The 27,999-nt window shown below is 38.2% G+C and overlaps 1 protein-coding gene across 1 annotated transcript; it reads right to left on the reverse strand.

Annotated features, from left to right (window-relative positions):
- Positions 1-55: 55 nt before the first annotated feature.
- On the reverse strand, positions 56-27,999 carry LOC137993281 (uncharacterized). The gene is made up of 28 exons (XM_068839025.1): positions 27,934-27,999; positions 27,764-27,850; positions 25,632-25,676; positions 24,365-24,451; positions 22,209-22,254; positions 21,469-21,527; positions 20,577-20,647; positions 18,974-19,026; positions 18,788-18,847; positions 17,778-17,817; positions 17,500-17,572; positions 17,052-17,132; positions 16,815-16,888; positions 14,535-14,635; positions 14,307-14,351; positions 13,083-13,120; positions 12,917-12,959; positions 10,763-10,891; positions 10,111-10,172; positions 8,932-8,998; positions 8,394-8,522; positions 7,423-7,551; positions 6,721-6,794; positions 5,435-5,492; positions 4,659-4,719; positions 3,730-3,797; positions 2,878-2,966; positions 56-2,079 (listed from the first exon to the last, which is right to left on the reverse strand). Exons 1-28 carry the CDS (start codon positions 27,946-27,948, stop codon positions 1,969-1,971), a joined length of 1,995 nt encoding a protein of 664 aa, XP_068695126.1. The 5' UTR covers positions 27,949-27,999; the 3' UTR covers positions 56-1,968.

Raw genomic sequence — 27,999 nt, forward strand, 5'->3', positions numbered from 1 at the left:
TTTAGGTCAAAACCAGCGTCAAAATGCAGTATCAAGAGACCAAATTTCCAAGATGTTGGATCAGATTTCGGATTTATTTACATTGCGGTTTCATGACTGTGTATAAAAATATGCTACACCCAAAAATAGGGTAACCATTTAAATAAGCTATCTATCTAGGCCATTTACAGCTACACACCATCGAAAAAGGGTTGATTATCCATTTAAAAATACCTTCTTTTCCATATAAAGGTATCCTTGAAAACATAACAATGCAAATCAGATATATCCACAACAAAACGAAATAGACTTCACACCGTTGCTACAAGAAAGAATTTCTGTCTAACCCTTAAATGTATCTAGACCCGAATATGCTAGGTTCAATAAGATAAATTTGTCACTCAATATCAAAAATGCTTTCCTCTCGAAATTTCACTTTTTTAATGTGTCGCACGAGTAATGAAATGAAGGAAGAAGAGAATGCTGGCCTTTGACCAACATGCAACCGAGCAGTGACTGGCATGGCTTCAATGATTTGATTTTCATTTGCGTTTTTCAAGAATTTTGGCATTACAAAGCAGTTTGCGAGTTTCCTCCCACAAGCTCGGTCAAGTGGCAAATGACTGCTGGTTTTGGTAATTTTTACGGCCATTGAAAGAGGAATATCGAGGTAAAATGGTAAAGCTAAGTTTGCCGTAGGTCTGAGAGATTTCTGGTAACCATGAAAAGTATACGGGCTTGGGAGATGTTTGGTCTATGAGCTTGTCTACTGAAATGAATCTCTCAGTAACTTGCGATTGTGAAGTAAAAAAGTCACTGCTCCTTGCACTAACAGTCGTATTTAGGAATGCGTTATGCCCAACAACTATGACTATCACCTTAACCAGTATGCATATGATTTTGTGTGCGTCTTTTACCATTGCGCCACTGCCAAGAAAGATCATGCATAGTTCTTTTTCGTAAATGGACTGTTCACTTCCAAAAGCATAGCGGATACAAGGGGGCTTCCAAAAGAGTTCATTTCTACTGTGTATAACGGTAGATAAGTTATTTACAGTTGACGCGCATCTAAAACCGAACCACATACAATACAACCGGGGAAGATCTTAGGCATATACTCCAGGCGTTTTATCATTTGCACGGAAAATCCGGTTGGAATGGAACGCTCGTAATGGTACAGGATTTCCCCGGTGTGGCGTTTCCCCAGGCCCGAGTCTCTCGAGGTTAGAAGAAACAATGCCAAACTGAAATGGCTGCTGCATCTGCAGTGTCGAAAGGCGGGAAAACAGATCGAAGTGAGCCGGGTCGACTGGGAGTTTACAAATGGTACAGGATTTTTCCGGTCATTTCGGTTGCAACGGGAAAAGAGGAATACGTCTGAGGATTTCCATCATTTTCGGAAACTTTCCGGTGGAAGGAGCTGTACCATTTGAATTTCCAACCGGAATTTTCGGTTTTTGTTGACAAATGGTAAACCCTCCTGGCTGATTCTCAACGTGAACCCTACTCCTCCCAATCTAACGTAATGGTTTGGATAGCCGCAATTGTGATTGGAACTAAGAATGTAATGAATGTCAAGGTTCTATATAGTTACACTTACGAAGCAATACAAAATGGTGGGCCACGTGTATTCAGGATTGCTGCAGCGTTTTTACGGTGCTACGGAAAAGCGACCCCTTGCTATTCATAAGATAAAGCGATTTTAGAACCAGTCCGAAAAAAAAAAACGTCACATACAGATGAGAATGCCAGTGAAAAGCTAAGGAAATCAGGCAGCCTGCGTGGGCTACCGATTGAAAGAGCGCGAAAATGGGAGCTCAGCACTGATCCACCACTGAGCGGTGGATAGACAAAGCAGTCACACAGTTGCTTCTGATTGGTTGGAAAAAGTTTGAAAATCAAGTTAGAGCCAATTTGAGCTCAGAACGGGACAATTACTACATTGATAAATAACGTTCAGCTAGCATAGGACTAAAGCTTTAATAATTTTTATTTCCTGGCCGCACTTCTTGGTCTGGACCGTGCTGAACTGTTACGTCTTCCTGAACGCTGGCCTCCTCCCAGCATTGCTAGCGCACTCGCTGCAGCCGTAAGTAGATCCTGTGAAGAAATTGAACACGTTTTTTCAATATAACTGATAGGTCAAACAATGGGAAAATTAAAAATAGAGAGGATCCACATGACAGTGGTACGCGGTATCCTGCTTACCTCCATTCCCCCATCTTACGAAAATAAACACTCCGTGAGATAAATGTTGTCCAACATTCTTGGTATACTGAACTGCGCTCTAACATCTCCCACCCAGCAAATGTTGACCAACAATAACCAAAAAAACTGGAGGTGAAATTGGCTTTACTCGGACATTTCAGTTCCCGCATGCAGAAAAGCGTCGAAAGTAAGAATAGTGTAGTATGCATAGGAAATCGTATGAACACAAGTGCACTTCGTGATTTATGAGCACGAGACAGGTTTTCAAATTGCGATTGGAGAACTTTCAAAACTTCGCGAGAGGCCATAAACCACGAAACGCACGAGCAAGTTCATACGATTTTCTATTTATTATATATATTCAAAATCACTCCCTTGCTTTGTTTCCATAGATACTTCCGTTTTTTTCCATAGATACTTCCGTATACCAGCCGGTTACTAAGTTCCGCTCAAAATAGCGGCGCTCTATTTAATGTTTTTAGCTTCTTTCGAGAGGGATTAGGCCAGGATTCAGACTGGGGACTCAAACAACAGTTAATAAGTAGTCTCTGTATGAACTTTAAATTGGTGGGTACAAAAATTAGTCACATTTTAGAGCGACCTTGTCCTTTAAGGGATAAGATAGAATGCATTGAGATGCTTTGCACGTCAGAGTGATTTAATTATGAAAACAAATCATGCTTTTCTTACCTCATGTTCATCGTCTGAGAACGTCGTCTTGGCTTCAGATAGTAATTTGGTAATATTCGCGTTTAGCTTCATTTCATCCTTAATGTCCTCTAATGAAATGGCAAATTCAACGATACAAAAAACTTGTGAAATACAACAAAATGATCAAGATGCATTTTTGTTAATATTCTCCCACTTGGCAAGTACGGGGAAACTAATGTTAATCCAATGAATCGCGAATTTCAATATTTTATATTGACAAAAAAGTTCACAAGCACTTTTGATATTGACTATCAAATCTGCCCCAACTTACGCAGAAGCCAAGGCTTTGCTTTAGTCTTCGCTCGGTTGTTCTCGGTGAATAGGGATGATTTTTATCGTGCAATAAAAATTCCGAAAAACGTGACTTCCGACATAGGGCAACTAAAATATTTATTCTTGAATCAACATCACCAACCTGAATTTGAAACCGCAAATTATAGTCAAGAAGAAAGACAGAGATTTAGGCCGTCTGCAGCTTGTCACAAACTTGTCTCTCTCTGTGTAGCTGGCGGTTTTGTCCTTGCGAGCGAGCCATCGAGGGGCGAAGCCGCGAGGGCATTGGGGAGGGAAGAAAATCCCCGCCCAATGCCCTCGCGGATTCGCCGCTCGTTTGCTGGGAGAAAACCGTCAGCAGCGCAGGCTATTTTGAGAGGTTGCTTGAAATTTGCAGATAGCAGGCAAGAAATGAGCTGAAATCAAACAAAACTCTTTCATATTTGGCAAAAACGCAAATTTCAGTCCGAAGTTCGCGGTTCAGTAACTGAAAAATTTGAATACTTAAATGGCCTCTAAATAATGGGCATTAACTTTTAATTCATCTTTTTCACCTACCGTATTCTACCAGCTCAGAAAAAAGGATGCAGATGTTTTCTACAACTTCATCATTGTCCTTCATGTTGCTACAAGATATGACCAAAAGAAGGTTGGATTCGACTCCTACCCAAACACGTACAGATAGTACACAGCTCTTTTTAACCTCTGGCTTTATTGGTTGGGTATCAGAGGACGCAGCTCTACCGTGTTGAGGGTTAGGACCAGAAGTTCCCAGTGTTTAAGTGTGGTTTGCCTGATCAAAAGCCTTAGGGCCAATCGTGTTACTCGATTGCAGTGGTGAGAGCGCTCGCCTCCCACCAATGTGGCCCTGGTTCAATTCCCAGACTCGCCGTCATACGTGCTTTGAGTTTGTTGGTTCTCTACTCTGCACCGAGAAGGTTTTTCTCCGGGTACTGCGGTTTTCCTAGCCTCCTTCGCAGCCGTTTTTAGGCTCGGTTAGGGACGAACTGAGCCTAAAAACGGCTGCGAAGGAGGCTACGGTTTTCCGCACTCCTCAAAAACCAACACTTGACTTGATTTGCGTTAATTGTTAATTTCAGTTTACATTGTCCCCAATTAGTGCTCCAGTGCTAGAACGACTAGACTCTTTAATAAAGTTCCTTTCCTTTCCTTTCCTTTCACTTGTCTAGTGGTCTTTGAGTCCACTGTTATATTGTAACAGATGCCATTTTATCAAGTCAAATGAACTGTTCCCTCAGTAACTTCGAGATCTGACCGTGATAAGTCAGCAGAGTGAAACGTATGGATTGTAATGTTAATCGAGACGAGTACGAATGTATACAATAGATCCTCTGCTGTTAACAGAACGTTTGCGGACAGGATTGTGTGTGGTCAGTATTTGAAGACTCTTTAGGCAGCCGCTATCAGTCTGTGTTTCAAGACACCCAATCACCCAAAGCACTCAATAAAAAACGACAATTTCTTACTTGTATGCGGCAATGATGCTTTCCACTCCTTCGGCTTTGAGCAACTGATACGCACAGACCTCTGGACAATTTTGATAAAAATGCCGTTAGAAAAAATAAAAACAAGTCAAAGCACACAGTAAAACTCCCTCTTGCAATCAAAATCGCAAACTGCTTTTCAGACACTTAACATTGTCCGAGGTTAAGAAAAACACTCCTCAAAATAGAACAAAGAAAAACAATTCACACCGAACAATAAAGCTTAGAAAACTTAAGTTTAAAAGTGCAATCAAATATGAAACATTTCACTCCAGAATCTCTTTTTTTTCCGTTTCGAGCACGCCTGCGATCTGATAGACATGGTCCATTAAGTACGGTGCCTACTAATTAAAGAAATTTTTGCCCCGGTGTGTGATTATACAGGAAATGTAGATCTTAACAAGTGTTATTGAAATCCAAAAAGAAAATTGGGGGTAACCACGCATTTTTCAAAGATAATTCATGAATAATATTTGTAAAAAGCTGTAAACTACAAGGCAATGTATGGCGTTTTTTCTCAAATTGAAACTTTATTATCTCTCAAAAATGCATGGTTACCCCCAATTTTCTGTTTGAATACCAAGAGTACTTACTAAGATCTACTTTCTCCGGATAGTTTTAAACCGCGCAAAAATGTCCCTGTATTAGTAAGCATCACCGATAGGAAATCCGAGTATCTGGAGATGCACAGAACATATGCGCAATAACAATAGTAGGCACCGTCCTTAAACACTCCATATACAGGTACATCAACTCACCTTTGGCTTCTATTATACTCGCAAGAGCCATGCAAGCATTCTTTATGACTTTCGGTTCCTACAAAAGAATCACAGTAACTGTATAAGCATCTATGCCTCATTCGGGTTTCAAAGACTTTATCGGAATCTAGAGCAGCTCAGCTTACAGTGAGAGGCGGCTGGAAGAAGACAGTGGTATTGGCATATATAATAGAAAAGAAAGAGAAGCATGCATGCGTATCACCAGTCTGAGAGTATATTATGAGATTAAATTGACTTTGGGTAGTCTCGGGTGGTACAAGGTCCATCTGCGTTTCCTTTGACTGTTGATCGCCATCTTGGATTATCAGCCATCTTTCGTAAACTTGAACACATTCCAGGGATGGAGCTACTGCTTTTATGTAGTACATTTTCGTGTAAAAGTTGAATTTCTTTACGAGTTGTGTCGTGGGCAGTTGTACAATAATCCTATTTGTCATGGCTTTTCTTTGCTATGGTGTTTGAATTTTGGTCGCGCAGAGGGTTCCTAGGGAGTACATTTAAAAAAATCTGGAGAAAAGGCTTTTTTTTTGAAGATAGTAGCGACCTTCACATTTGACTGCGAGTGCCGGCAAAATGGACCAGTGCGAAATCCAATTCAAATCTGTCACGTTCGTAGTATTCAAAACTCATTAGATTGCTGAGCAACAATATTCGATAAACCAGGTCACTCCACGTAAATTTGAAAAGTCGTTCTAGTACACAATCCGATTGTGTAGAAGGCTTGCACTCGTAGCAAAATCTGAAGGTCGACCGGTACTGATCGATTTCAAAATAAGCTAAGCTAGGTGACAAGCAAATCACCGTCTTTAACGATTTCCAGTTCCACTCACTTCGACAATATGAAGCATATCTTACAAAATGGCAATTACAACGTGTCGCTCAATTTTGTGGCGAAACGAATTGCTCGAAAAAGTTGTCCCCGAAAGGGCATTTGTCTAATTCTTGCAGTTTTTTGCACACAAGACTGAAGTATTTTTCTTGCATCTCATATTACATGATTATCATAATTACCGAGGGGAAGACAAGTTGCAAGAAACTTTCTAGTGTAGCACCTATCGAGTATCTTGACTCGCAATGCGGTAAGAACTTTCAACTGCCACAACAAATATTATACCAGACAAGATAAGAAAGAAAACGCATTGTGGAACAGCTCATTAGCACAAGTCCACCATAATAGAGAATTATGATTCAAAGCCTCTGGATTCAAAGCAAGTTGCCTTGTTAATTGAAAATTTTATTCCAAAGATTTATCTACCATATCTAACCTTCTTGTGCATTTTTATGGCATCAACGATCAAATCGATAACATTTAAATCCTCCATTAGTTCAAGATTCTCTTCTGCAAAGACAAAGCATTTATCGATAAACTTTTCCGCGACGTTTCTTCAATTTGTAAAATTAATGTTACCACTGATTTTTTTATTGAAGTAGTGACAAACGGTACTTGAACACGGATGTAATTTCACAAAACGTAAGCTCATGCAAGGCTTGAAGGGTAAGTAGTCTGAAAATAAACGAGTGCATAAAATGTCTCAACAACAAACCCTTTCACTCCTGTAAGGGCCACCGAGACTTATACATTTTACTCTGTTTAACGCCAGACGATTTTATTCGTCAATGGGGAACCCCACAGGAGTGAAAGGGTTAACAACAGCTAGGTTCACTCAAAAACTATGTCCCCATTAACCCTTTCACTCCTGTAAGGGCCACTGGGACTTATAGATTTTACTCTGTCTGACGCCAGACGATTTTACTCGTCAATGGGGAACCCCACAGGAGTGAAAGGGTTAATACAAGTGCTAAAATATCAGTTTTCCTTTTTTTAAATACAATTTTGCCCCGTTTCTTGAGAGCAGTTTATAGTTTGGGCAGGAGCCTTGCAACCCCATTGTGACATGTGGGATTGCCCTGTCAGAGGGGATTACTATTTGCACGACGGACCTCAAAGGAAAAATCTGATAATTTACCTTCCATAGACAGAGACCACAACGCTGAACAAGCTCCCTCCACAAGTTCTACATCTGTATTATGTCTTCCCATCGCCAGAACAATGTCCTCTAACCCACGCTCCTCTGACACAATCTTGCAGTTGGCCTCTAATTTATGAAATGAAAAAAAAAAAAAACAATGAAAAAACACAGAAGATACAAAGCAAGTGTGATGATTAGCAGAGGAATTCTAGCTTAAACAAAGGTAAGAAGCATGTTGGCGCCAATCGTTCACGATACGCTACCATACTTAAAACAACCACATCAAGGCAAATCATGCTATTTTTTGTAAAAAAAGATGGAGAATACGTAGGAGCTTTTTCAATAAAAGCTACAAAAAAAAAAAAATGAACAAAATCAAACGGTTTCTATGACAAGAATACATAGTACTTCAAAAATCTATCCATAGTTGTTCTTTGCGACTGTGAGATGGCCAAGACAGAAATGGTTTCACACTGAAAAATTGGGCCGATACTGTTGTTGTTAACACACGGCAAAAAATTCTTATGGTTCCAGATTACCCTTATTTCGGTCCTGAAATAAGTAGCGTGCATGATGAGAAAGAATAAAATATTTACCCTTTCATTCTCTCGATGGAAATGTTCCATAGATTTCTTTGTCGGGCAGTCATGAGAATTTGGTGTTATATTAAGCTCACACCTCTTAAGTTGATAATATTCTTCATCAATACCTGTCTGACGTACATTGCAACGGCAACGAAATTGTGAGGAGGTTAAAATTTAAAGTGAGTGAATTTTTACCAAAACTCTTGATGTCTCTTATGACACTGCCCTTTAATTCAGATTCGCTTCGAAAGAGCCACTGGTTTCCAAAAGACACCACAAAATACTAGCATCAACTTGTAAATACAAGCGGGTGCTTGAAGTCCTCTCCCGCGAAATCTACTGTCAAAACGCGTTGAATCAGGTGAACTAAAAACAAAACCATACCGCTAACTGCAAGACTCCATAGCGCCCCGCAGCAGTTGGAGGCAATTGCTTTATCGTCGGGAAAAGCTCTCAAGGCTGATAAAAGGTCCTGCACTCCTCCGAAGCGACCAATAATTTCACCTGCAGCCTCTGGTATATGTAAGACAAACACGTTAAATTAGCGTGTTACATGTATGCAGTCATGTAGTGAAGTAATTTGCTGGCGTATCTTACGACGACAGCATCCTGGAGGCAGATGGCCACATTGCAAAGAGGAAAGCGAAGACCACGAGAACGTTACTTCACAGCGTATTTTTTACGCTTCTATCACTACAAATGGCTGAAACTGTTTCAAACAACTTAGGCCCAGATCAAGGAGGCTTGCGTTCCCTTGCTCTGAGAATGTGGTCACATTCCGATCTACAGAGTTCGCTGCATCACGAATTAGCTTAACCCGCCACTTGAAATACTCCCGTAGGAAACTTATAATACACCAAAACTGAGGAGGGATCACGGAAAAGAACAAGTCTGTGACTCAGTAAAAGGATTTCAAACTTACCATCAGCTGACAGTGCCATTAGCAATTGACAACCACACGCTTGCAGCTCAGATGAGGATATATGTGACTGTCAAATATTAAACATCAAAGAAATAAAGAACGAGCTTTATTTGAGCAGACACCAAGAAGGTTAACCAAATAACCTCAAACTTCGTTGCAGACTGGGAGGATACGAATTAGTTAGTGGAAGGTCATTGGTGTGACCCCTGCTAGAAGCACGCGATTTTCTTCCGAGCATTCCCGAGTAATCATAGATTCATACACCTCTTCATTCGCGTACCGGGGTTAATCGTAAGCTTCCACATCTCGCTTGATACAATTGGTCCATATCACTCAATGTCCAAACTAAAGATTTTGCCCGTCGAACCTCTCATTCAGTGTGAGGCTGGACGGGCAAAGACAATGCAACGACAAAGCCTTTATTCCCCACGGACTCCAAGATGGCCGCCGAGTGATAAAGGTGAATTGCGAGAGCTTAGTAGAATCTACTTCTGCGTCAAACGTCAAGATGTTTGCTGTTAGCGCAACAACTACAACGAGAATGAGAATTTATTGTTTTATGACAAGCAGTAGCTCAATCCCGTTTGCCGTTAACGCGATTCCAAATCTCTGTACTTTTTATTGATTTTCTCGCGGATTCAGACTCAAATTCGAGCATTTCCTGGCCATAAAGAGCCTCGCATAACTACACAATGCCCTTTGCTACAGTATGTCTATTGTACGCTCCTGATGAAATATAACAGGACTGGAGGTTCCAAACAGAGTGTTGTCACCTTTGCCAACACAAGAACACCAGTAACTCCGTACCCTGCTTTTTGCGATCAGAGTGACCGTCAGTGGTTGTCACTCAGAGTTCATGAACCAGGGTTGGAAGATCGGTTATCCGAGAAGGCTAGAAAGTCTTGAAAATCCCGATGCTTGGCGGATGCATTCCGGGTGCTATCCCTCTGCACCTCTCAAAACGAAGGCGTCTCAAATAATCAAGGAACGAAAATTGTGCAGTTATTTTGCCTTTCCTCCACTTAAAAGCAAGAGAAAACTAGCTTGTGCAAAAAGGAGGATCGGAGACTTAAACGTTGCTGTGCAACATATCCGTGGAACAAATCCTATAAGCGTGCGCCAGATTTTTAAACGCCTTTGAGCCAAACTGCGGTATACTGCATTATAAAACTGAATCACCTTCATTGCTGCGAGAACAGGGCGAATTATCTCGTCTGAAAACATCACATCGTTATCGTCAGCTAAAACCAAAGCAAGTTTTTTAGCGTTAGTTTTTACACACAAACTGAAAAAGGGAAAAAAACACTGTAAAGTGAAGAGCAGAGAAATAAGAGTGTGGAACGGTTGAATGACCTGGGTACGAGTTAGCCAGAAATTAATATTCTGACACTTAAGTTTCTGTCATACGATCTGGATAAGCACTTAGTCTTTTCGCGGGTGATTCTTGCTATTCTAGCTCAGTAAGTCTTTCTGCCAACACCGTTTTTATTTCTCGTTTTATTATGGAGGGACGGTCTACAATTCCCTCTTCCTCAAGATTTGGCGCCACTGGATTTTTTTTCGTATCTGGCGTGGTACATTATTCTAGTTTCCTACAGAGTTGTATCGTAACATCATTCATTACCAAGTATCCTGGTGTGAAGTCATCATCACGTCCTCTATTTACACACAATGAAGTTAAAAGCGAAATGCTTGCGGGGCCGCGTAAAGTCAAAATCGAATGTTTTCGCTTTTTTTTTTTTTTTTTTCGTCTTCCAATTTTTAGACACACCAGAGTATTTAATCCCACTGCAACATATTTCAATTATTTTATGGAGAAGTTCAATCATACCCTTAGGAGAAAGATTGATAAATATTTTGAGAGCTTGAAGATGGACATCTTTGGAAGGTTCCTGCTTTTTGTTTTCATTCATCATTGTCTCTGCAATTTGCTGTTTGGCTTTTTTGTTTAACGTCACGTCTGAAACATAAAACGACATTACCCACACTGAATTAATAAAATTCACGAAGGGTGCGTTTCTTTGGAAAAATCCAAATCCGGATTCTTGTATCCAAAAGCGGATTTTGCGTTTCTTTACTAAAATCCGAAAATGGATTATTTATCTGAAGAATCCACTCCCTGAGTGGATTCATTAGATCAGATCTGAATCCAGATTTTTCGGATTCATGATCCATGCGTTTCCTTGGGAGACGGATCCGAAAACACTACGTTGTACTTGTGAAAGTACACTTTCCCGCCATTTTATGTGAAACACGGCGAGCAATCAAGGTGAGTTTTCAGTGCTATTTTTTCCTTCCGTGCACCCGAAATTTACAGAAAGTCGTAAATTTTCGCAGAACTTCATTTTGATACAAATTGTATTTATCATAACCGGCTGAAACTGGGCTGTCGTACCAGCAAAATCCGTTTTCGGATTCTTCGTTTCTTTGGGAACGAGGCATCCGTCTGATCTGAGATCAAAAATCCAATCTTGGATTCTCCTAAAGAAACGCACCCTAAGCGATGACAGCACAACAGAGTAAGGCTTGAACTGACAGTGCGCCCTGGCGCAATCACAATGCAGCGTTGACGTCGACTGGGACTCGCCAGCAAAAACCGGAGTACCCAGAGAATAACCCCCAGTAACTGGAAGGCTGAGATCGGCTGAAAAAACCTCAGCACACAAACGATCGAAAAGGTGGAAGGCACGGTTGATGGCTGCAACGCCAGCCTGACCACCCAAAGTGTACAGCAGCTCTAGGCGATTCCCAGACGGTCACCCATTCAGATAATAGAGGAGCTTTAGATTCTAGGAAGAGAACGACTACAAGAACGAGATTTTCTCATGGAAAAACAATGAGCGCGCGCAAACCAGCGTCGTTTTGGCGGGAAAAACGTTATACCGTCGTCATTTTAGTATGAGATTTTGCAAAAATATCGTCGTGTCAAAGCAAGTCACCAACACGGTAGTAGTTTAATTAGCATTTTTCGATCAGGAAAAGGCTCAGTTACCAGCAGTAAGAACAACTGAGCAACCTAAGCTGCTAACAAAGAGTAAGATTAACCGTCCGGGTTATAAACTCTCTAAGTATTTTCGCTAAAAACGGCCAGTCAAATCTCGTACTCGTTCTCGTCCTCGTCCTAGAATCTAAAGGTTCCTATTAATTAACCCAACAGGACTTACATGGAGTGAAGTGAAATGAACGGGTGTTCTTCTTTGGACAAGAAAATTGGGTCGTCTGCTTCACAAACATTTGGTCCATAAATTCACACATTTCGGCTAGCGATTACGTTTTTTAATTATGATGCTCTTGATAAAATTGATTATCCACATCTCCTTCATGCTACAGAATCTTTACACTCACGCAAAAGCATGAATAACTCCCAACTGTTAGATTATAATCATTATAAACTGCTCTCAACATGGGCACCTTGTGCTTTTGGAGCAAGTCGCCGAAAAAAATAAATATGCTTATATAAAATAATTACAATTATTAAAAACTGGGTCATTGGATAATGCAATTCGAGAGTTTTGATTGGCTAAGCCATCATGGGTTATGAGCCATTATACCATGATCTACAAACACGGCAAGCACATGCGTGATTTTTTGGGCCCTTTTATTTTTATTGTAGTCTAGTTTTCCATATTTTGGGGGCGTTTTTAATAAAACAATTATTCCACTCGCGCTTGTTGGATATGAGATGATTATAGCCAACTCGGCGCTACGCGCCTCGTTGGCTATCTATCAACTCATATCCAACGCGCGCTCATGGAATAATTGTTAATGATACCACACGGGCAACAATCAGACATTTGATAGATGTTCAGATGCCCTACTTCGAGGAAGATTTAACGATCAATGATCATTGTTTCTCCCTAAACTATCCTACGCAAATTGGAAAAAGTTCTCACTTTTCATGCAAAAAGTTCGCGTTGAAGTTCTTTCCTCATAGATCATGTTCTTGACTCCTCTCAGGTTACAATAACACTGAAAGGAAATTTACCTTCTTTTCTTGTTATCTGTTCAAGATGTTTCAGCGCCTGAACCTATTGGTGAAAGCAAGACTAGTCAGCTTGTTATGTACTCATAGTTAAATAGTTCACTGGGTTAAGAACGCATTATTTCCTCAAAAAGATACATTTCAACAAAAGAAGAACTACGTAAAGTACCTGACAAGCCACACTATCTTTGTTCTTCTTCATGTAATCTGGAAAAGGTAAAAACCCGGGTTGGAATCTGTAAGAAACCTTTAGCCGCCTAAGAAGGCCACTTAAAATAAAGTTTGTTATTATTATTATCATTATTATGGCATCTTAATATCAATTTTTCATTTTTCTTACACTTGACAAGGCAGGTTTTTACCTAGGCTTTGTTGGTGTGTTCTGACTTAATTATCTACATTTTCTTTATAGGAGTTCATAGAACTATTTCACAATTTCTGCGTTTTGGCATAGAATCTCTTGATGGTTTGTTGTCAAATAACGTATTTCTTGCTCCAGTAGGGTGTGATACCCGCAAGAAAATCAAATACAATGTTTTTTTGAGTAACTTTACAGTCCTTGTGGATCCTCTTTATTCCAGCTCTTAGTTCTGTGTATTTCTCGTCTTTATGTCTGGTTCATTCTTCAGTGCTCCCAACACTGCATACCGTTCCTTCAATCAAGATCCATGTTTTGCTTTCTTTCACAATTTCTCCATTTTGGCATAGAATCCATTTTTGTGATTTTTTAAATAAGATATTGTGTCTCTTGATGATTTGCTGTCAAATAATGGCTTTCTTGCTCCAGTAGGGTGTGATAGCCTCCAAGAAAATCAAATACAATGTTGTTAGCTCCATTTTCAGGAGCCTTCTCGAGCTGAAGCGGTACATCCCAGGTCATTTTGGCTCTGTCATTTTCCATTGATGTTTCAGGAATACTTTGTTGGTTCCATGGTTTGGAGTGATGACTTTCTTGGAAGTTGTATTTGTACAACAGGTTATGGTTTAAAGGCCTTAACATCCTGTCGTGCCTTGCTTTATACAAGGATTGTGCAAATCTCAGGCATGCACATAACACGTGTGTTGTTGATTCAGTGGCCGTATTGCATATGCGACATTTGCTGTCAGTGATTTGCATTCCAGCTTACTTTGATAGTATGCTTTAGTTGGCAGGAGCCGTTGGCGTATGCTCTTGTCCACGCTGTATACTACGTCGGGTATGTTCTACGTCATCATCAACTCTACAACTCCTTGTAAATGGCCAATAGGTAATGCTTCCTTTATGTTCGGTTTCTCAACAACAATGTGCTCATTTGATCTGCTTGCTCTCTATGTGAGCTTTCATGGCCCCACAAGCTTCAATAGTAAAGTTTCAAAATATCACCATTTAGTTTCTTTAGTTTTTATAACTTACCAAGAACACCGGCCACACCCTTGTCCTTGGGTACTGGTTTCACAGCTGCAAGGAACATATTAATCAAAAGTTAATGATGTCAAGAGTTGAAAAGTACACTCAGTAAACATAGATCTACAATGGGTTTTTATTATCAAGAATGAGGTCACGTACATAAAAATAAACATTGGAAGTAAATTAAGTTCATCTGTTGAGCCACTCAGGAATCTTATAAAACGTTCCACTCACATTCTTTTTTTGCTCCCTTGGATGGCGATGCAGAGCTCCCTTTAGCCTGTTTGTTACTAAGTGCGATACAACTTTTTACATATGGCATCTCGGCTAATTCCCTGAAAGTATAAAAATATGGAATTAAATTCCTGCATATATCAAAAAATGACTCCTACGTATTTCGTATTTTATCCTACCTTATTACTGGGTTGCCAGTATGGCAATCCCAGTTCGGAAAGTGGGTGGGATTTGTTTGTTTTATTTTTATTATTATTATTATTTTTCCGTGTCGGTAAAAGTCTTGCCTGTCACTCCCCTGGTAAGTGGTGTCTTTGTGCATAGAGCCTTCTGCGAGGGTGGTGGAAATGCGTAGATTTCTCTGGTGGACACAGAAGAATCATTAACTTAGCCTGCAATGGCGTGGAAAGTCATGTAACGCGAATGGCGTTTTAGTGGATCTTTAAACAAAATATACCCTTATGGAGCTCAATAATGGAAAGTCAGTTGGATAAACAGCTGGATAAACTAGGCACCTGGAATCTCAAAAGCGACGAGTAATGGACTTCAACAACAATCTATCGCCCATCGAGCCGAAATCAAAGTGAGCTGTATTTCTAAAATAATATTTTACCAAGTGTGCTGTTATGTAGAACACTGAAACCAAATGGAAAATTCTCTGGTAACTTATGGGTTCAACAAAGACAGAGAACGAGTCGAACACCTTACGTGGATCTGTGATCAACTCTGCACAGTCTTCAGGTAAAAATAAATTGGAAATGTGACAGCCAAGAATTATTTGAAAGAAAGCTTGTCGTGTTTTTTGTGCTTCATTATTCAAGGAAAAGGTTCTTCATGGAAACGGTTTGATCCTGAAATTTAGTTTGTTGCAATATTGCGCATATTTGACACGATTGAGTTTCTTATATTCACGCACGTAATGAAATAGAAGGGGTTTTTGCCTCTAATAGCAAATATGTTGTTTGTTTCAAAAATTGTTCCCTGGAAAAGGTGGCCTTTATGAATTCATCATGTTTTATGATATGCGAGCTTAACTGGATAGTTTTTATGGCAATAGTAAAGCATTTTCTTGTCAAAATGAGGTTAGCGTCTTTCTGGTGTGTTAACTTAATTAAATCGTGAGTTTGTATTTGCCGTCTGCCGCGTGACCTTGATTTCCACTCTCAAAATTACCTCCAGAACCTACTTTTTGCATAAAATAAGCTTGCATAAAGCAAGCTAACAAAATCTGTACCTTGCTGAGTTCGCATTTGTTAGCGTTAATAGTATTTTCGGTTCGATGCTTCTGTTTTATGAGGGGTATATTGTTTTGGTCTCCCATCCAGATACTTACCCCGCCGGACAGGCATGAACCTCAGTGAACAACCTCAGTGAACTTTGGCATTACAAAGCTGTCAGATGCTCAGAGGGCACGCTTACATTTGTAAACTTGTGGTGAAAAGAAGTTGTGAGGGAACTTGAAAATTATCAGTCCAGAAGCTAATGTTTTTCGCTTCTCTCTTATTTGTTATTCTTCAGAGACTGGAATGCTGTAGTTCAATACCACACAATTCAGTGCCTTCTGATTTTCTGTAACACATACCACAGGCAACCCAGTGTATGCTTCACGGAAGCATCTCGTCTTATAATATATACTGAGTTTAAATAGTAATGTTGCTGGGAGTAGTTCTGATTCTGAAAGAGACACTTGCCCTGCAAAGAACCAACTGGTGGCAAATTGTTTTGGGCAATTTGATGGGGTAGGTTTTAAAGAAAACACCACTGCAACAAAGCAATAACTTCAAACCTGAGAGGAACAAATATACTTGCAATCAAATTTATTACAAATTTAAACGTTTCTTTAAAAATAATTATTGCTCACTTTCACTTTACAATTCCTTGAGCTCCTCCATCTGGAATGTTTGTGATGTGTTACAGTTGCCCTATCATTACGACACAAAGGCGTGTTTGCGAAATAAAATTTAATGTAACAATAGGGAACCTGTAACAAATCACAACTACAATATTATCCAAAATGAAGGCACCCAGGAAATTTGAAAACAAAAATTAACGATTCTGAAATTCTTTTATTTTGTATACAAAACTAATAAGCTCCTTTGAAAATATTTAAAAAAAATACTTATTATAATTTTTATTATCATTTGATTGCAGACATTATTTCCTAGAATCTTGTTTTTCTTCAAGTGGAGATCCCCTTAAGTCCAGAAAGAATGAATGTTCCGACTTTTTAAAGTAATTATGTGGGTGTACTTATCCTAATTGAAGTAAGTTAAAACTCACTTCATAGTAGGTCTCTGTTGAAAGTTCCGTCTAAGCATTGTACGAATCATCTGGCATAAATCTTTGGCATATGTCTGCAACAACGAAGACCAACAAAATAAATATGTCACAGCAAACATTAAAAAGAATGAAGGGACACCAGAAGGAATAAGCAGCATGTTCAAATCAAAAAATGGAACAGACAGAGAGACTGACAAAAAAGGGATAGGATATAAACTGAACAATAGTATGACACACCTTTCCAACCTCTTTAAGTACATCTTCTAGTTCTTGAGGTGATTGCTTGATCTGGTATAGCTTGAATGATATCTGTGCTTGCTAAACAAAGAAACAAAAAATTGAGTAAAACGTCCATGGACAAAAAGGCTACAACAATACAGTTAAATGTACTTTCAACAAAGTTGACAACAAAGAAAGTGAGGTCTTTGCCGTTAATGGTCTTGTTATAATAATAATTATTATCATTCATGCAAGCTTCTTTCTTATTCTTCCCAGGACAAGCTGTGGTGCTGTGGAAGAGGAGTGGTGTGTTGCAAGAATATGCTGGCACTCTTCATCTAAGAACTTAATTGCTGCCAACAGTAGGAGTACCCATAGATGTTATCTGTCCTTTTGCCAAGGTAGTTCTTAAACCAAAGCATCCCCCAAACAACAACTGATAAAAATGGTAAGAAATTCATCTCACATCCAAAAATCCACATGTGGCTAATTCAAGAACTATACATCCTAGAGACCAGACATCACTCCTTTCATCATATCTTGTATGAATTAAGAGTTACAACATAGATTAATATCTTTGGGCAGGTGTTCACCTAGTTAATGATAAATACTCCAATCATGTTAATCACAAAATGGACAAATGCAGCTATAAAGGCAATGAATAATAAAATGACGAGTAACAGAATGGGAGCATTAAGGGAGTAAGAACAGTTAATTTAACAATATGACATGTTTAAAGGATACGGCCTTTCTAAAACTTCTGGTGCCATCCAGTTCATTGTACCTAATGTAGCAGAAAAAACCCATATAATCTTTTACTAATGATGAGTGTTTTGAGCTGGGATGAACCGGCATTAACCAGGATCAGCACAGAAATTGTGTGACATTACTATGCCATGGATTAAAACACTGACATGGGTTTGAATCCATACACATGCACTCCAAAGGTCACTCAGCTTTCCATCAGGGGTTTCATTAAAAGCCGGTTACCGGTGGTATACCATTGTCTGTTTGTCAGAATTTTGTCTCACTGCCGGCTACTCTGTCTTGATTTTCACTCAAACTCTTGTAAAAGACAAGAGTGACCGCTGCTTTACATTGATTAGCCCAGGCATCTACATCAAAAGTTATTGAAACCCCTGCTTTCCATCCATTTTTGGTCAGTAAAATGAGTACCAGTATTACTGGCAACAAGTCCTGCATGAAACAGGATAAAAGTGATACCGTAAATATGGTAGAAGATATTGAAAAAGGAGCCTTTCGGTTGCCTTAACTGCAGTCGCCTCTTGAATAGTTTAGTCCAAACCTTTAACTTTTTGATAGAATATCTGTTAAGGCCAGATCAAAAAACCGGGAATTCCATCCCCTAACAGTGTGTGGGTTCTTCCACGTCCCACATTACTTAATCAGCAAGGGTTAATTGCGCAAAGGGGTATGCAGTCCTTATCCGAAAAGATATGAAAATCAAACCATTTCCAGATTTTGTTTTGAAGTTGTTATGAGATGCCAGAATGTAAATAAATGATAGTTGAACAAAAATGAAAATTGTTTGGTTTTACATATAAAATAATTTATCATATTATGTAAAACCAATCACAGTAATACTGTATGTACTAATTGGTATACGATTGGGTGGATTGCTCAAATTATGTTGTAAATTTAAGGTAACCCAAACCTTCCAAGATTGTACATATATGATCAAAAACGTAATTATTAATAACTACTCAAGACCCTCGACAGCTTAATTAACAGACCTACTGTCGTTCTTGTTCGTGTCCGTGCATCATCCATGATTGTGGAAACACCAAAATCACCTGAGGTTTTATAAAAAAAACACTTGCAAGGATTAGAAAGTAACAAATTATAGTACTTAAATTGTAAAAACTAACATTATGGTCAAGTGTTAAAAACGTTTATCATTAGATCATCATGCAACTCACCAACTGAAATGCTGCCATCCTCAGCCAGAAAAATGTTGCTTGGTTTTAAATCTCTGTTCAAAAGAGAGAAGAATGCAATTTGTACATAAAGTAATAAATAAACAAAATGTGTTCTGTTTGCTGCATGCACTTATCCTCAACAAATTTAATATGCTGTTTTCTCCGTGAATAAATTAATATTCTCTATTAGTTTGAATAATTTTGGTTGATGTAACATGGTCTGTAACCATTTTAATAAAGCTGTTTAAGTTAAAGGGTGTTGAAGAATGGAGAGAACTAACATACAAGGGATATCATTACCTACTTTATATCACACTCACTATCTTAAATATGATCCGCTAAAACAACACATTCATCCAAATAAATTATCATAGATGAAATTTAAAACACCATAGTTGTAGTCAGGCATGATAATAAAAAGAATTAAAAATTTTGTTGTCACTGACTACAAACGTTTTACGAACGTTTCAGTTAAAATACTATAACCTTCTTCAGTATAAAATGGCTTACGAATGATTCGTAAGCCATTTTATGCTGAAGAAGGGGGTGTCTTGAAAACAAAGACCCCTACTAAAGATGCCCTATAAAAGACCCCATAAGACCTTAAGACTAGAAAATGAAAAAATTAAAGTAACCCAACCCCCTGAATTTGGCTAACTCTAGGCCTAAAAACCAACTTTAGGCCTAGTTAGGCCTACAGTTAGCCAAATTGAGGGTTTTGGGGTACTTTCTTCATTTTGGAAGTCTTACGGTCTTAGGGGTCTTTGTTTTCAAGACACCCTGAAGAAGGTTATAATAGTATTATTAAAGAGAAGAAAGAAAATTTTTAGTCAGTGACAACAACTTTTTATTTCTTTTTATCGATGAAATTTTTAATTTTTGAATGATGTACATGTATTGTCAAAAGGCACAATCTAACTGGCTCTCAATGTCCATAGTTTGGGTAGTTGTGTGTACCTAAAAATTTGCAATGCATTTTGAGGGGTGGTGAATGGTTCACCAAAAACTCTGGGTCTCGCAAAATTTTTGTCGAATTTCACGGGTCTCGCAGTCTCGTTTTCTGAGCAGTTATGTGCGTCTCGCAGTCTCGTTTTTTTATATGAAGGTGTCAAACACTTTGAAGTCTCGGTCTCGCAATCTAAAAAGTCAAAATGTCTCGGGCTCGCAAAGAAAAACGCTGGTCTCACCGTCTCGCAAAGTCTCGCATTTACCATTCGCCACCCCTATTTTGGGCAAAGATCCTTTAATTTCAGAATCATGCAGCCACCTTGTCAATTTTTTGAAAACACAGGGGTTTTACTGAGTAATAAAATTTGAAGTACCACTGGTTTGAGTAGAATAAACAACTGTAACACAGTTTTGACTGCAGTCAGTACTTATTGAAGCAACTCAAATGTTAAAATAGAAGGATCCATATATATTCAAACAATTTTGTAGTTTGATTTTGTTAAATTCAGGTTATCAAGACCTTGCAAAAGGAATCAGCCTAAGCTTATTCCTGACTTTCTTCATGTTTCATTATGGATCTGGATAACAAAAAAAAACCAACCGGTAATTCGATAATTATTGTTTTAAAGACATACAGCTGTATCTGTGACAATACCTGTGTATCATACTCTTGCTATGAACAAAGGCAAGCGCATTGACCATCTGGCCAAACCATTTTTTTAACACCTAATTCAATGTAAAATAATAATTGTTGCATTAATAAACAAATGGCCATTTTAGGTAATTACTAGTGATGTCAAAATAATTGACAAGAACAGTAAATACTTTTAATCTGGACTAAAATAATTCATGAATGACCATTATATTTCAATGTTAGTGAATTAATAGGTTCTTGATTTGCTTCCCCCATTTCTGGACAGGAAATTGCTGACATGTGTATCTTACACACATTCCTCAATAAAGCAGATTTCTTTATTAAGATCAAGTGATATTTTTTGGTAAAAATATAAAAGCTCAAAGTTTTGATTCCATTCCAGAACATTTCTCAAGTTTGAGGTTTCATGCTTTTTCCCATGATTAAAACAGCAGGTCTAAGACACAGGTCACATCATTCCACAGGTCAGTGTACATGGCACTGGGATATAAAAATGTTGTTTTAGGTCTAGGGAAAACTTCTAGTTTCATTGTTCATTGATCGGTGGAGCAGGGACTTCTATCCTTAACCTGTGGAATGTGACCTGTGTTTCAGACTCACCTGTTTGAAATGGTGACATAATTAACAAAACACACTCATCTGTTAGGACAGCAGATTAGTAAAACCAACCATTTATGTTAAGTATGAGGCCACAACAGTATATGAAATGGAATGCTTTATTTGATGCACTTAAGGAAGTCAACTTAGAGAGAGATCAATTATAGCTGCGACTCAAGAGTACATGTTCATGTAAATGCAAGTTGTTACTCAAAGAGCCATTTTTAGTCGCCATGGATAACATTGTTAATCTAACAAAACCTGCGATACTTTCATTGCACTTCTTACAACTTACAAGCTCTGGGATTGCATCTCCTTTAGCTCTCTTCTGCTTTAGTGCCTTGTCCAAATCACCTTCAATAATTCCCCCAAAAAGAATACCAAATACATTGTCAGGATGTGTCAGGATAAAATATGCACAGATCACCAAAATATGTATGAAGTAATTAAGTTGAACTTTAAAATTTTGTCCCTCTATTAAAGAGTAAGGGAGTAACGCCAAGAATCCCAAAAGCATGAGACCCCTGTATATCAATTCCTTCACATTTTTTCTGGCTGTAGTTAGCTTAGAGACTGAATAATCTGTGCATTCACATATGCATTTAATATCACAGACTGCAGAGGCAAAAAAGGTTCTTATTTCATAGACAAGAAATGTTGTCATAATTTCTGCTTCACTATGTTGGGGGGCAGGGTGTTTAATTCACTTCTTTGCAGTCTGATTTGATTTGTGTTAATTGTTGATTTCAGTTTACAGTGTCCCCAATTAGTGCTCCAGCGCTAAAAGACTAGACACTTATTTAAGTTCCTTTCCTTTCCTGTTCGCTAAGATGATTAATGGAGGGGTTACATTTACTTTCCAAAAAATGAAGCTTTGAAATGGGAGAGTAAACAATTTTAAAAAGCAAATTAACCAGGCGCAAATCAATTCATGATAAAATGACATATTGACACACATAAGAATAATAACCATTAGAGAAACTAAAAGACTTCATGGCAGAATACAATGATATTATTTTTCTTTAATTAACTCACCCAATTTATAATAATCCATTACAATACAAACATACATGGCTGCCTCCTGTAAAAATAAAAAGGTACCAGTACCTAAATAAATAGCCTCAGTCTACAAATCAATTTAACGAGATTTCTCACCTTTGCCATTAACAGACAAATTTTCTTTCAGGTTCATAGGGTAATTTTAATCAAATGGGGCGATTTTAGTGCTCAAACTAAATTTAAATCTTTCCGGAATGGAATCCCATTGGAATGCATTTTTGGTTATAAAATGCATCAATAATGTTATAATTGTAAAAGTTACTATATAACTAATGTTCTGTATCTACATTACAGAATATATGACCATTATACATGTACATGTAATAGATTACTCAACAAAATACATACATACATACGTACAAGCCTGCAAAAAATTTTTTGCTATAAGCCTGTCATATGTCAGGTCATGACACTTTCAAATTTGTGTTTTGATGTGTGACAATGAAAACAATCTAAACACGTGCGCACTGTCAAATGCTGTTTTGACAATATTGCTGCTTTCTTTTTTGTCATTCTAGTCGAACAAAATACACTTTTACAAATCCTCAAATGTTTCAGCTTTTGTTTTTGCATACACAGTAACTTTTCTAATTTAGTTATTGAAGTTGCGGTGAGAAATGTAATTCGAGTCCCAGAATTTTGCCGTAAAACTGGTCATAAAATCTTATCAGTCCAATGACAACACAAACAACATGCATTTGCGGAACAGTACCCTTGTTGATTCCACAGTAAATTGCAGCGTTACAATATTTAATTCAAATCAATGTAAATGGGTTTTCGGGAAACACTTTGTGCAAATTTTGAAATCCAAACTGAATGAATAAGGGCAGGAGTGTTTACATTTTTGGAGCAGCGCTACTAGTAAGACGTCATCAAACACAAGCTGCAAATGAAAACAAATCAAAATGAAACTTAGCCATCATGCATTACCGCCATATATTAAAAGGACACCTTCTCATTTGGCTTTCTTGAGTGAAAATATATTTTTCACTTTGAATTCGCATCGTGACAGAAGGCCCCGATCAGCCTGTCAGGTCACACTGATAGCTTGCCAGTCAAAATCTCAATTTTACCAGACAAATGTCTGATCACTGGCACTTATTTGAAGGCTTGTACATACATGTACATACATACACACAACCTTTATATAAATAAATACATATTTAGTAATCCTAGAAGTAATGAGACTATACAGGATACTAAAATAGTCAGCAATGAAGCAGTAAAAGAGGGAAAAAAAATACCTAAATTAAAATTACTATTTACAACACAAGTATTTACATTGCATTGCAATATTGTCTTACGGTTGGCAAAGTACTTGCTTGGAAGGCAGTAACAAACTCAGCATTATCATCAGCCATTGAAAGACCATTCCAGAGGGGGATGACAACAGAGAAAAGAGAACTTATATCATTGCATTGCTGAGGGCAAAGATGAATCTGCCCTTTGACCAAATTTTGATATTTCTTGTAGGACTACCTGAATGTGGCACGTTTAGAGCTTAGAGCCTTCTTGAAAAGCCTTTCCCATTTTCGCATCATTCTTTTAATTTGTCTTGTTATCCATTTAAGTGATTTATTTATACACGATGAAAATTTCAAGGCTACAAATAAAAATTTAAATATATGCACAAGTATCGTTCCATTATACAGGACCAATGTTCTTGCCCTGTGCTTTCATCTATTTCTTGCTGTTTGTATATCTTGGTGAAGCTCTTGAATTCACTAATTTTTATCATTTTCTAATACTTCTGCCACATGTATTTTGAAACAGGTTACCAACACCTTACCAACAGATGGCCATGACTAGTTGGTTGATTGTCGGCCAACAGATGACCTACAAGCAGTTATGTTTTCAGCAAAACGTAAATAACGTTGTTGGCCGACAGCTTACCGACAGTCTGGTCAATAGTCGGTAGACAGATGGTTGACTGTTGGTGGAGGAGAGCTGTTCTTCACAATTTACCATCACATGTATATATGCAGCTAAGTAAACAAAGCATGTTCTGACTGATCTCTTTGTTTTTATTACTTTAATGAAGCCAAGGTAAGAAGAAGCTGGGAGGAATCAGGGCTTTATTCACTCAGTAATATTAAATTACCAACTTCAGGAAAAGTATGTAAGAAACAGACCTCTTTATCCCATGTGACAAAGAACTCCTTGTAACCACAAATGTAAGGGTGTTTGTTTGCATGCTGAAGCTCTTGTAATGCCACCGCCTTAAAATTAAAATGAAACATCCGATCAAAAGCAATACATGCTAATTGTACTAATAGCCCATGAAAGACAATGATAAACGTTACAAAACTATTGGTCAACTACAACTACAGAACAATAGTTGCAACATTGAGTTATTAAAATTCTTCTGCTGTTATGCTCAAGTTTCCATTTTGAACCAAAAACCAACATTTGCTTTAAATTGTCCTGAGTCTCCCCAATTAGTAGAGCACCCATGCTCAGCTACATGTAAATAACCTTATTATTATTATTATTATTATTATTATTATTATTATTATTATTATTATTATTATTATTATTATTATTATTATTATATGCAATCGCATGGGCCTGAGGGCAATTAAGTATTAATTTCACGCGTATTTTCAGAGTGTTCACAAAATTGCCTGACTTGAGAAGCGACAAGGGCAATTTGAAAAACTTTGAAAATACAAGTGAAATTAATCCTTAATTGCACAAGGGCACATTGTGATTACACATTTATCACATAAAAGGCAACATTATTGAGAGAAGCTGATTCACTAATGAGGCAACAAATGACAATCAACTTAACACGCTTTCATTTGGTTAAAGTTCAATTCAATAAATCGTTGCTGTCATCAGAAATAATGCTTTAAAATGTATTTATATGTGAAAAAGCACTTTCATCAGAGTTGGAATCTGGAAGATTTATTCTCTAACCCTTGTAACTTCGCTTGCTCTGGATAAGTTGACTGTTAACCAATCAAGACCCAGTAATTACCAAAAGTACCATCGTGATTAAGAAAAAACGCCCTTCATCTCAGCCAATCAGCATTCAGTAATTTTGCCCCACACATGATAATTAAAATAACCAAATGGTCAGTGTAAAAGTGTTTATGTCTTGATTAACCCTTTCACTCCCAAGAGTGTCACTTATAGATTTTACTCTGTCTAACGCCAGACGATTTTACTCGTCAATGGGGAACCCCACAGGAGTGAAAGGGTTAAGTTATCTTCTGCAATGCAAAAGGAGGAGGGTCACAAGATGCTAATTCAACAGCTGCATTGGAGAAGAGATTTGGGAATGCTCCTTTTAGTTATAATAAAGTGAGACACTAAATTTCAATGCCTAAAATAATAATTATTGTTTCATCTGTGATTTTAGAATGGATATTTTAAGTTTTGCAAAACTTGTCATACTTCTTTGAAGGCTTTATTTGCTTCCACTTCATCATTACACTCAACCTAAGAAGTTAAAAAAATGTGAAGATAACACTTGACATAAATAAATTAGAGTAGTGGCTACATACACCACTTTTCCTCAACAAATCAATGCTATATCGGCTACTGTCCATGGACAAGTAATTTCTTACATTAAGCCCATCCTCCCCAGCGGGTCTAAAACACAGGTCACATTTCACAGGTCACTCACAGCTGGTCATTGTTTTACATTTTGGAAAGTAACCAAAACCCTCAATTTGACTAACCCTAGGCCTAAGGTTGGTTTTTAGGCCTAGGGTTAGCCAAATTGAAGGGTTTGGGTTACTTTCAAAAAGGTAAAACAATGACCTGCAACAAGTGACCTGTTGAATGTAACCTGTTTTAGACCTGTCACATCCTCCCATATGCCTGGCTTTCACTAGCAATGCCAACACAAAAACATTACTAAGGATCAAATTTTCTCCTTTTCCTTGTGCTTGCACCTATGCTTGTGTTTTCTTGCGTTGTGTTAAGAAGAAACACAGCATAAGCACAAGGAAATTTGCTATGTCTGGCCAATTAAACTACTCATTCCAGATTCCCCACATCTGAGCGTTTCAACAAAATGACGGAGGCTGCGGTTGATTTTGATGAACACTTATGCTTATGTCGACGTTCGTTTTCACTTGGCATGAGCAAGTTATGCTTATATGCTTATGCTTGTGCTTATGCTTGCATTGCTAAGCGACAATAATTAAAACCAGGCTATACTGAAATTACTTCAAGATTAATTCCCATTGTTACCGTATGTTAAAAATGGCAAAAGAATTGTCACTAAAAGTTCCAGATGAAATTTGGTTTGTTAATGGAAGACCGGTGGCCTCATGGTCAGAGTGCTCAACTCCGGATCGTGTGGTCCGGGTTCAGGTCCTGCCTGGGGACATTGTGTTATGTTCTTGGGCAAGACACTTTACTCTCACGGTGCCTCTTTCCACCCAGGTGTATAAAATGGGTACCAGCAAAAATGCTGGGGGTAACCCTGCAATGGACTAGCATCCCATCCAGGGGGGAGTATAAATACTTCTAGTCGCTTCATGTTAATGAAACCGGCGATATTAGTGCCGGCCTGATGGGCCTTCTGGCTCATAAGCAGAGACTTTTAATGGAAGACCACTGAGGAAGAAAAGATTGAAATACTGAGCAACTAATTGCATTTTTTTTTTCACATTTCCTAAATAATGCCCTGCCACAGTGTATGTATACCATGTTTCACCACCACTAAAATTTCAGTCAAAAGTTTTGCCACAACACCTTGAAGACAATCTCAGCAAAACAGTCAGCTGCTAAAACCGGTAAGGTGAATGTCCTGGTTTATCAAGACCCCAGCTGTATCTTTAGCAGCGATTATGAACACAAAGCACACTGACCTTGGGTAACTGTGCAATGCACCTTTCGTCTGAAGGTCAACTCCACATTAAATTTTGCAAATTAAGTAGGCGGTGTTTTGAGGGATAAGGATAAGTGGCCTCATTGAGAACAAGCAAAGGCAAGAATTGAAATGAACACGAACAATAGACTTGTCAATTTTCCTGAAAGCGGGTCGCTCCTCGATCAACACGTCATTTCAAGATCTGGATTACATTAGCTTACTGCTGACTTTTGTTTTTGCATGTCATTAAACTCTGTTCAGAAAAACATCTTTTGGTTTTACATTGTACATCACTTCAGTGGAATGTATCAACTGGAAGGCAGGACGAGGAATTGGCCTTGAAATGTAATATTGCAAGAATGATATGCCAAATAAACATTCCTCTTAACATGGTTGCTAAGAAAATACACGTGAAACACCAAATCAGACAACTGTGGAATGCTCGTGTCATTGATAATGACAGCTCTTCGAATTCTCCTACAATTTAAATTAAGCTGAGCTGTGAGCATTAAACTTAAGCTTATAACTTAATCACTGAGAAGCTCAAGAGAGCCTTATCGATTGCAATTTCTGTACTCACACATCTAGTATTGACTGCTGACAAGACGAGGTTTTCTATGTTAACGAATAACAAGAGAAAATGATAATCGGCGCACGAATCTTGATCAACAGAAAATTGTAACGCAATTAAACTCGAGCTCACCTTTTTCAGAACATACATTTTCTTGTCTTGTTTGTTTTCAGCCAGAAACACAGACCCTTGAGCGCCCTTGCCAAGTCGTTGATGGAGCTTAAAAATCGAGTGAATATAAATGTTGAAAATTTCATGTTTTATTGACCACTTAGTCGTCATTTTCCTTGCGGCATCCTTACCTTGTACCCCTCCATGGCGACCAACGATCGTCTCTGTCACTGATTCCTAAACCTTGCATTAATTAT

Source organism: Montipora foliosa, chromosome 2, assembly GCF_036669935.1.
Source record: "Montipora foliosa isolate CH-2021 chromosome 2, ASM3666993v2, whole genome shotgun sequence".
NCBI classification, from domain to species: Eukaryota; Metazoa; Cnidaria; class Anthozoa; order Scleractinia; family Acroporidae; genus Montipora; species Montipora foliosa.

Excerpts from the sequence above, each read along its gene's own strand:
- LOC137993281 (XM_068839025.1), bottom strand. Across the intron at positions 24,452-25,631 it reads CAAATAAAGCCTTCAAAGAA|GCGGTGGCATTACAAGAGCT; the intron begins GTATGACAAGTT and ends TTTAATTTTAAG. Across the intron at positions 21,528-22,208 it reads AATGGATTATTATAAATTGG|GTGATTTGGACAAGGCACTA; the intron begins GTGAGTTAATTA and ends GAATTATTGAAG.